This window comes from Brachyistius frenatus, unplaced genomic scaffold, assembly GCF_029030835.1.
Source record: "Brachyistius frenatus isolate BFR_SWC_R1_liver_20210118 unplaced genomic scaffold, ASM2903083v1 Contig_7, whole genome shotgun sequence".
NCBI lineage: Eukaryota > Metazoa > Chordata > Actinopteri > Embiotocidae > Brachyistius > Brachyistius frenatus.
In genome coordinates this window covers 4,346,158-4,356,774 of record NW_027210606.1, presented here as the reverse complement: position 1 = coordinate 4,356,774, position 10,617 = coordinate 4,346,158, and the positions used below count along the sequence as shown (strand labels likewise).

The window sequence follows — 10,617 nt, the reverse complement described above, 5'->3', positions numbered from 1 at the left end:
CGGGTTGACTGTAGAAATCATAGTGCAACAGGAGAGTCCTGGAGAGGGGCGGGTGTGTTTAGGAGAAATGTGTGTGTGTGTGTGTGTGTGTGTGTGTGTGTGTGTGTGTGTGTGTGTGTGTGTGTGTGTGTGATCTCAGAAAGAAAGGGGTTTTCTGTGTCCCCTTTATCTCCAAGAGGCTGGTGAGAGGGCGGGACAGGTTGGCTCGTCTTCCAAACACTCCATCGAATCTCCCGTCACGTCACACTGTTGGCGTTTTTAGCCCCCACGTACAGTGTCCCTCTTACTCCGCCAGGATTTCGATTTGTCTTGTCAGACGTATTTGTCAGTTCGTGCCTCGTAGCCCACAGCTTGAGGCTAGTACACACTAACATTCACACACACTCTTCATCTCGTTTTGTGCCTCCAGGTGTCCCCGTGGCCACATCCCTGCCCTATAGAGGGTGTGATAAAGAAAACAATGATATATTTACTCAGCATCACTGTTAACCTTTTAGTCCCGAGCAGACCTTCCAAGTCTTTCACCCGTGTGTGTGTGTGTGTGTGTGTGTGTGTGTGTGTGTGTGTGTGTGTGTGTGTGTGTGTGTGTGTGTGTGTGTGTGTGTGTGTGTGTGTTTCTGTGTATGTGCTTAGAATCGGAGCTGCCTGGTCCGGTCACACACACCTCTTTCTTGCATGCGTGCGTGTTGGTGTGTTTTCGGTGAGAGTAAGTGTGTTGTGTGTGACTCTCAGACGTCAGACTCGATGCTGGGCATGCGGCGGTAGAGCCGGGGTCGGTTGCCGCCTGCGCTCGAGGCTCGTGGTGCTGTCACATAGCTCATTGGTTGAGAGGCAGCGGGTGGGACCATGTAGGCCACCACAGGAGGCTCCTGCTGAGGGTAGAACACCTGTTGGTCGACATGGCCGCCGTGCTGGTTGATGGAATGGCTGCCGTGGTTACCGAGGGTAAGCGACAGCGGCATTCGCTGCTTATAGAGCTCGTGGGCAGAACTTCTCTGTGGCATGCGTGTGACAGCCTGGGAGGCGGGATCTCGTTGTGTTGTGCCAGGGGCGGACTGGAGGAAAGGGTTGTGAGAGGGGCGGTCGGGCAGGAGACTCTTCGAGCGCCGGGGCAGAGGCATTGGGGCGTCCAGGCTGTGGTGGTGGGAGGGCGACGGAGAAGGCGGGCTGCGGCTGCTGAACGGACGGTCAGAGCGCATTGTGAGAACGTTGGCGTAGGCCCCCTCATCCAGGGTCAGCTCCCTATCCCTATCTCTGTCGGGCAGGCTCAGTCCCCGCAGGTGGGGGTGGGCCTGCGACTGCCGCTCGGGAATGCCGTCCGGAAGCATGTTCTCGTAGGAGTGCTGGCGACTCAGCTGGAGGTGCTGTACCGGCGAGGGAGTGGGCAGAGGAGAAGGGGAGGAAGGGGAGGGCTCGAAGTGGCTGACGAGCCCGTCCCCTTCGCCCACCAGGCCCAGCTCGCTCTGGGGAAGGTAGTGTGTAAACATGTCCCCGCTGTGTGGGTGAGTGTGTGCGTGGGAGTAGTGTGAGTGCAGGTGGTCTTCGCTGATGTCATACAGGTTTCCCAGGTGGGCGCAGGCATCACAGCGAGCTTGTGGTGAGCGAACAGTGTAGAGGCCGGAATAACCGCTCAGTTTAGTCAGGCAGGAGCGGCAGTGGCCGGGCCTGGCGGTTTGTGTACCCGAAGCTGCACCTGGAGCTTCGAATGAACCTCCAGGCTTCTCCTTCACACTGGAAGAAAAGAGGACGACACTGATTATACACAAAGAGACAATACAAGCACTTAACGCAGGCTTTTATTTGTGTTTAATGCTGAATACCCGCTGTGCGTGTAGGTGCTGTATTTCTTGTCCTTCAGGGAGTGCAGGTCGGCTTCAGCGCTGTGACTGTGGTGAAGAAGGCTGGCGCTCAGCTGCAGAATGGGTGTGTCCACTTGGTGGGAGAGTGTGTGTGAGTATGGGCTTTCAGGTGGAAACAGGTCAGGGGGGTAACTGAGGTCATCGCCTCCCCCCTGGCTGTCTCGCTGGTACGGGGGAGCAGAGTGGAGACTGGCCTGGTCTGAGTCAATGGAGTAGATCTTGGATGCTCCGCTGCCTCCCCCACCCCCACCCCTCTTCCTCAGCTGATTGATGGGTTTAAATCCGCCCCTCGCCGCCATGGAGTCAGAATCTTTGTGTGATGCCGGCCGACTGGAGCACTCCGACATGTCAGAGTGTGGCGGCTCTTCAGGCATGTAGCGCTGGCTCTTCATTGTCGGAGGGCCGGACCCAGACGCCGGGGCGGGGCTCTGGCCTGGAGAAGTGACAGTCGGCTGAGTCTTCAGCGTCTCCACACTTTTCTTCCACAGGGCTCGAGGCTTTGATGCAGTGCAGGCCGGCCCGGGGAGGCGGGTCTTTCCGTTGTCGTTGGTGATTGACAGCTGGGGCTTGTTGGGGCTGGTCTGGTGAGCGGGGGGTTTTTGTTGCACGGGAAATGGCGCAGCATTATTTAGGAGGTTTTTGTGTCGTCCGGACAATGACATGAAACCCTGCGGACCCGCAGCGTTGCTATAGAGACCAGGACCCTTCTGAGGCAGACTTTGCAGTGAGTTACCTAGGAGACAAGGAAAGATGCACCTCAGACAGCAGATACAATAGATGGATGTTTGGATGGATGCTCAGCCAGTTAGCTGATACATTATCTGCTGTCATAGTCACATAGTGTGTACCTTTTAATGCGTTTCCATATTCTATACATGACAGTCAATCCCATTACAGCCTGGGGACTATAACAAGGTGAAGGGAGTCACCTTTACTAAGGAATACACAGACTATATAGAAAAGGCAGGGAAAACTAAGTATGTGTGAACTATTCTATTACCCGATCTGGGCAAGTAGAATTGATAAATTTTGATTTAATGGCTACTGAAAATACAGAGTGTATGCTGGACTCTATATAAAAGTATTCAAAGTACCTTTCCCCATCATGTCGAGGATGTTCGGCTGCACGAGGACAGTGTTGCGTTTGGGGGAGGACAATGCCATCGACTTGGCAGACTTGAGCAGGTGCAACATGTTGGCCTGAGGACTGAAGTCCAACTCTGGGGCCTTCTTCTTCATATCTATGTGGACGCCATGGATGCAGCTCCATATACCCTGAGAGGAGAAGGAGGAGGAGGAGGAGGAGGAGGAGGATGAGGAGGAGGAGGACGACGGGAGGTGGAGGAGAGGAGAGGAGAGGAAAGGAAAGGAAAGGAGAGGAGAGGAGAGGAGAGGAGAGGAGAGGAGAGGAAAGGAAAGGAAAGGAAAGGAAAGGAAAGGAAAGGAAAGGAAAGGAAAGGAGAGGAGAGGAGAGGAGAGGAAAGGAAATTGCAAGAAAGAGATGAAAGGAAATGAGAGGGAAGGAGGAGGGAGATCAGGGAGAAAATAGTAGAGCAAGTGTAATTCTCAGCCCAGTGACTTCACAAAAAAAGTTCAGACATGCATGAGCCTAATTTCCTTGGGAGGTAAATTAGCAGAGACCTCTGTATCCTAGCTCAGCTGCGTTTCCTAACCTCATTCTGTTTTGTCATGTGGCTAGAAGAGATAATCGCCACTTTTTTAGATAAACTGCTTTCGGAGGCGCCCGGAAAATTTTATTTAGGTGATGATGTCACCGGAGGGGGGCCTCTGAGTGCAACGAGATGTTCTTCCTAGAGCCACTTAACCTCCAATATCGCGGCTCTTACGGCATGCGCTCGCCGAAAGACCGACCGACCGACCGACACACACGCACGCACGCACGCACGCACACACACACACACACACATCGCACTCTTTTAGTAAAACACTTAATGTGTGAAATGCTGCTCGTCTGGAATAAAAGCCCTGCCTAACAGAGACATGACATATGAATAATGAAATAGTGGTCTGTCTGGTTGAGCCCATTTGTGTGTTGTGTGTGTATATTTAGGTTTGTGTGTGTGCATCTGTCTATCTGTCTGCATGTGTGTGTGGTCAAGCCTGTGGCTCACCTAGCTCCACAAGCAAATATTTGGGACCATTTTTAACTTTGTAAGACCTACTTTTGTGTGTGTGTGTGTGTGTGTGTGAGACAGAGGAAGAGAGAGCCTCATGTGTATGTATATGAGTGTGTGTCCACGTTCTCATCCTCTTAGCTGTTTGAGTCCATTATCCTGCCGTCCATATGTACAGCAGTAAATTCCTCTCTGCCTCAGCTTGCCTCGGTAATTACACCATCCCCCTTTTCCTCTTTTATCACACACACATACATACAAAGATTCCTTCTGTATCTCAAGTCACAGTTGTGTTTTTTCAGACATATGCATCACACACATACACATTCCTGTACATTTTCAGAAACAATCATGTGAATTTTAGACTCATCAGCCGTTCAACCAACTAAAAGTCCCGTTAGCGTGTGTGGTTTTGCATTTCCTCTGCATTCGAAGAACCATGAAGATTAGGCAAATTAGACAGATAATGGATTCAAATTTGACTCCTTCGTTTGAGATGAAATGTTTGCCCAACAAGACAATAACAGAGAAGTTTTGTAATTTACTGTGATGTTTGAATTGATGTTGTTAAACCCCACAAAGGCTTGACGCCCGTCTTCAAAGTCGCAATAATGTGCTGAGTTGTTTTTTTCTGTCTATTTTCTTCTTCTGGGCATTTAACCACGTTGAAACAATTTGTAAATTCGGTTCTGTTTGCTCCTCTTGCTGATTCTCTGTATTTAGCCCACTCTGCCTCTATCTCATGCTCTTTTAGAGTGGTGTGTGTCGGCTGTTCTGCTAAACATCAATAACATTACAAGAAATTCCCATCCGTGGCCCCTCATATTGATATTGCAACAACCAGCGCTTTTTTACAGTCTGGATCAATGCTGAACATCAGCGGTTGCACTCTGGAGGACTTTGTTTGATGAGTAAGTGGTGATCAACATTGCAAACTCGAAACATCCTAAAGTACTAAATGAGATGCAAGGGAGGCGAAAACTGTTACCCAGGAGCCAAAACTGGGCGCACTTCCTGACCAAACGTCCTGCAGTGGTGATGTTTTTATGAGATGTGTTTCTTTTTGCTCACCCTGCTGATAGTAAAGAGCAGACCCGGCCTTCCAGTGCAGACGCCGGTGAAGCAGTATCTCAGCCTCCAGTAGAAAAGGTGCTCTGAGATGAAGGTGAGGATGGAGAGGCCCATGGCCGTGGCCAGCATGTAGAAGACCCCCGCCATGTTGTCCACGTCGAGCTGGCTGGACATCACCTCGTTCTTCTCATTGTGGCAGATCCCAGTCAGCCACTGGGCCTCCAGCTCCTCCATCTCACCTGTTGGAATCAGGAAAGTGAAGGTTTTCAGATGATGGCAGGAAAATAAGGGTGTGACGAATGAAGGAGAGCACAGAGAGAGAGACATAGAGAGAAAGAGAGAGAGAAAGGATGGGATGGGCGGCAGATGGTGAGTGAGATGTGTGGTGAGAAAAAGAGTGTATCATTATGGGGGAAGATGGAGAGGAGAAGGGAGGAGGGGCGAGAGGTGAAGTGGTAAATAGATCGTAATGGAAAGGAGACGGGAGGTGGAGTGAAAAAAAGTGGTTGTAGGAGGAGGGGGAAGAATTGATAGTGAAGGACTGATAAGGAAAGATGGGAGGAATTATTATCTGACTCAGTGGGCTTGTGTGTTGGAGTCCGTGTGTGCTTGCGCATGAGGGGTGTTTGCCCTGAATGAAAAAGGCCTGGATGTGAAGCAAAGCGCTTTAGTGGTTTCATCGGTTTGATTTGTGTCTGGCTCATTCTCTTTCTTCCATTCCCACCATCTCACAGCTTATTATACAGAACAATCTGGAGGAGTAAACATAACAGGACACGGTGGGCACACACACACACACACACACACACACACACACACACACACACACACACACACACACACACACACACACACACACACACACACACACACACACACACACACACACACACACACACACACACACACACACACACACACAGAGTAATGATGATGAAATGGTGTGTTAAGACTAGCCCCTGATAGCTTTCTGACAGTGGAAAGGGGGAGAGAGGGGGTGTTGGGGGAGGGATAGCTGAGCAATGGCACAACTGTTCTCATATTAAAGCCCTGCAACAACTTAGAAACTTCACATTTTCACTGCAGTGTGACTGAGATGGTGCGGGACGCCTCACCGTCTCCGATGATGCCCAGTATGGCCAGATCGACATGACGTTTCCAGTAGGATCCTTTCTGCAGGGCAATGCCGTAACCCGTGGTGGCGAAGATGTAGCCGCTGCCGATGGTCACCAGCTTACAGCCATCGTCCCTTCCCGCCATGTAGTTCAACACCGCGGCGTCGTAGATGAAAGCATCCAGCTTTCTGTAAGAAAAGTAACAGAATAGGTCAACATGTCTGTCTTGCAGATGTCGGTTTTTCGATATGAAACTAAAACCAACTTCCTGAAGTCTTGGGTGTTTCTCAAACTCAAGGATGTGTCCTTGGCAAGACTGCTTCCTAGAACCCGGACAACATATAATAGAACAGTTTAGTTGTTAGCTAGTTTTAAATGATGAATTGCAGCCAGGTGGAGCATTATCGCTAACTACTGCGGTGTTATAGAGTCCTTATATGGTAGGGCTGCGTCTCTAATTAAGTATTAACTAATACTTGCTATTTTGAGTGAATAAAAGCGTTCAGACCGACAGGTATGGAAACATTGCACTATAAGTACCTAGATGATGGAGTCAAAACAGTCCACAAACAGAGTATGAAACGATGGACAGTTTTCACTCTCAACAGTCGCCATCATGTCTACGTAGCGAAAAAGGAAAAACCACAAACCTGTTTTCAAACTACAGTTGTTGCAGAAAGCTGCACATAAAAAAATATAAGTTGTACACATCCACTCCAAAGTGTTTCTTTCTTAGTGAAAGAAAGGAACGTGTTAATCAGATGTACATCAGGAGAGACGGCTGCTCTTATTGTAGTGAGAAGGAGACGCAGAGAAACCAAGGAATACGTAGAGAACGCGTTTCTCAAAACATGTTTGCGATGTCAGAGACAAAAATAATTCAGACATATCGTCTGTCCAGTGAAGACACTTTTGAGTTATCAAATGAACTGAATAATGACGAACAACAAGGAGGAGCCACACAAAACCAGCAGCTCTCGCAACTCCCCATTTCCTTGCCTCTGGGTCATTCCAGCGTATCGCCACGGAGATATCCCACCCAGTCCCGTTTTTCAGGTGCACTGTCACAGGTCCTGAATGCCATGTCCCAGAGAAATCACAAGATAGGCAAACATAATGTTCCCACTGAATGAAACCAAGTTACCTGCTGATCACAGGAAGAGCTGAACCTGCTGCTCAGGCATCTCTTCCACCGGCCCTTCTGTCGTATTTGCCGACGTTTTATTATCAAGCCAATTTATCTTTTATTTTTCGCCTAATAGCTTGCCATCTTCTCTAAATTTCATCTTTTGATCTTTTTGTTTTTCCCACGGCATTGACTTTCTTGCTGATAATCTCCCATATAGCATTTCTTCTTGTTATATTTATATCTATTTGCTGTAGCTCAGCAATGTGCTTATTGGCCTCCTCCACTAGCACCTTTGATTCAATGGGATCAAATTTCTTTTTCTTTTTGCGGTCATTCTGTTTTCCATCCAAACGGTCCATTGAAACATTTGAATAGAACCATTTGGACCTGATATCAATGATACAATTATATGCAATATAAATGTGCCAACTTGATGGAATAAACATGCAATTTAGTACCCGTTATTTGAGCTCTTAGTAAGTCAGGCCCCGAGTATACGAACATGTCCGTGTACTAACAGAAGCGTGAATTAAGACACAGCACAAGTGTGCGTCACTGAAAAGGCTCCCCCCTTGAATGTGCGCGCAAGATTGTAGGGGTTTTAAGGATGATACACCTGATACATCCTCGAAACCTCTCTGAACCAAGCACTGTGTCCTTGAGAGAATTTTGAAGGATCCTAGATATTAGAAGAGTGCTTCAGAGGATTTGATGACACAGCAGCCTATCAAGGCCTATCAACCCTTGAGATTGAGAAACACTTGTTGTCGCCACAACCAGCAGAGAATCCAGGAAGTCACTGCAGCAGGCCGAGAAAATGTCCCACACAACTGTCATTTTTACACCTTGTTGTGGAACAACAGCTTAGTTTGAAGGACTAGTTCAACATTTTGGGAATCACACTTGTTTATTTCCTTGCTATGAGTTTAATGAGGTGAATGACACCACTTGGATGTCTGTTTCATTAAAAGCTGGAGATGAAAAACTTAACACACCACCACAACCACAGCTTGTTGTTTTTATGCTTTTCTTCTTTAACTGAATAAACAAACCATAAAGGTTAATCAGCCAGCTTTTGATGTGCTTCACTACAGATTTTGAAAGACGTAGACAGTCATTTATATTTTTTCTGCCTTTTCTACAATCCTTTGTTTATTTTCTTGTGAAATCTTGAAATACTTTTACCTCTTCAGGCCTGTAAAAACGTTTTCTGTACATGAAATCTGAGAAGGATAAATAATTCTGTGACATCTCACAGCTCATACTTTGAACAGGCCACAAACTGTAACATTGGGGCCATAAAATTACATTTTAAAAGGTGTCAAGACAGAAATACCAGAGCTTGTCCATTAAAATACACAGGACACCCAAAATTAAGGATGCAAATTGATCCTATGATCCCAAGTTTTTAAATTGCTCATTACAATGCCATTTCTTAAAAAACAAACAAACAAACATTTCAAATAAAAATGATTATGAAAGAAAATGTCTGTAGCTTGTATTCACCTGATGGTAAAGCAGAACGAGATCAAATTTGACACAGCAGGCTTCCACGCTGAAACCTAATGTAGGTATAGTGTTGTGACAGAAATACTGTTTTTTACATTCACAAACAGGCTTTTAGGATTACTCCCATCGCACAGTTTTCTTGGAGCTGATATATTTCATGCAAACCAGATTTGGACTGACGGAAATTACTCTCCCGTATTCATGCTAGCGTAGTAAATATTCACGCACGAGATGCCTTTGTTCACGCGTAGCTCTACTTCTTTACTCGCAGGTTTTTGTCATTATTCTGTCACGACAGGCCGCATTCAAACTAAGGAGCCACAATTTGTATCTGACATGGAAATCTCATGATGTGGGCCGAATACATGTGAGCTCAGCGAAAAAATAAGTCTGATGAATGGTTACGAAAACACAATGTAGCACAGAGCCGCTACGACCCTCCTACATAACAGGAAAACCCTGTTTTTAACTTAATTATAAGGGAAATGGTTTTATATGATGGAATGAATAGACCCTTTGGCCCTCCACATTACATATGTATGCATAAATAGAAGATAAGCACACAGTAAACAAATACATGGGCTCCATGTTGTTGCAAAACTTTGAATTTTGTCGTACTAATATTCAATAAACATGTAACTTGTGTCAAAGAATATTTCCTGATTGGACTGAAAATTGCCTCAAACTCCAGAGTGTTTACATTTTCTTCTGTCAAAACAACCAATTTTGTGCCAAAGAATTCAGCTAAATACTGATGATTCGGCTAAAAACATTAATTATACAGTTGTATAAACAAAGCCTAATATATGAGAGGTTAGAAACAAAGCCTATCTATTTGTTATGCTGTATCAATAAAGTAATTACTGCAGAAAGGGAAAAGCAACAAGTGAAATTATGTTTGGAGAAAATACCATAAAGATCAAAGCCCACAAAACTAATGAACAAATAAAAGCACCGCAGCCGTCCTTCTATTAGTGTGTGTTTAGGAAGAAGAACTGAAGGTAGCAAACTCCAGAACAAATTACACTCTCCTTGTTTTGGCAGCTCCCTCTGCAGCAGCAACAAGACTCCATAATGAGTCCTTGCAGACAGCGTCTGCATTTTACTGTCAGAGACAGAAACACTCAGCACAGTTACTGCAGCATTTTAGCATAAGCTACTGCTGGGCCACATGAGGTTGGGTTCCTGTGTGATGCATTGTCTTTTCCTATTCATTTTCACATGTTCTTAAGCATATGTGCAGTTTGTAAAGAGAATTACGCCCCTCAAGTACAATAAATCTCAAGGGGATGTGAGCTGGCTCGACAAGTTTACAGTACCCGGTCTTGAGGGTGACCAGTGCATCCTGGACGCCGGTCTGATGGTATTTGGTCATGTACTGATGCATGTCTGGATAGTTCTTCCTGATGTTGCGCTCAGTGCTGCCGTTGGGAACCGTCCCGAAGCGGAATGGAGGGGAATAGGAGTATGGACTCTGGAACTGCAGGGGGGGAAATAAAGAAAGTAAATGAGAGACGTATAGTTTACAAGAGGGTGATGAACAGACGGGACATAAATACACAAAAAAGTTAAAAAAAAAATAGAAACTTAAAGACAAAGTAGAAGTGCGAGACAGCAGGAAGAGACAACATAAGAAAGGGAGGGGAAGACGCAGAGTCCAAGAGGGAGTGGGAGCAAAAGTGTGAAAGAGAAGGAAAGACACAGGGGAAGGAGAGAGGAGGAAGAGTGGAGAGTGACAAGAGGAGACAAGGAGGAAGGAGGAGGGAGAGACAGTGGAGTGGACTCATCAGTCATCATCA

The 10,617-nt window shown here is 46.6% G+C and overlaps 1 protein-coding gene across 1 annotated transcript in view; it reads right to left on the bottom strand.

The window, feature by feature from the left end:
* Positions 1-723: 723 nt before the first annotated feature.
* Positions 724-10,617, bottom strand: part of grin2ab (glutamate receptor, ionotropic, N-methyl D-aspartate 2A, b) — a 91,037-nt gene continuing 81,143 nt past the window's right edge. The window contains exons 15-20 of the mRNA XM_069689686.1: positions 10,138-10,298; positions 6,181-6,368; positions 5,066-5,304; positions 2,954-3,134; positions 1,821-2,592; positions 724-1,731 (exon numbers count right to left, since the gene is read on the bottom strand). Of these exons, the coding sequence (XP_069545787.1) occupies positions 729-1,731; positions 1,821-2,592; positions 2,954-3,134; positions 5,066-5,304; positions 6,181-6,368; positions 10,138-10,298 (2,544 nt within the window). The 3' untranslated portion in view covers positions 724-728. The remainder of the gene's footprint in view (positions 1,732-1,820; positions 2,593-2,953; positions 3,135-5,065; positions 5,305-6,180; positions 6,369-10,137; positions 10,299-10,617) is intronic.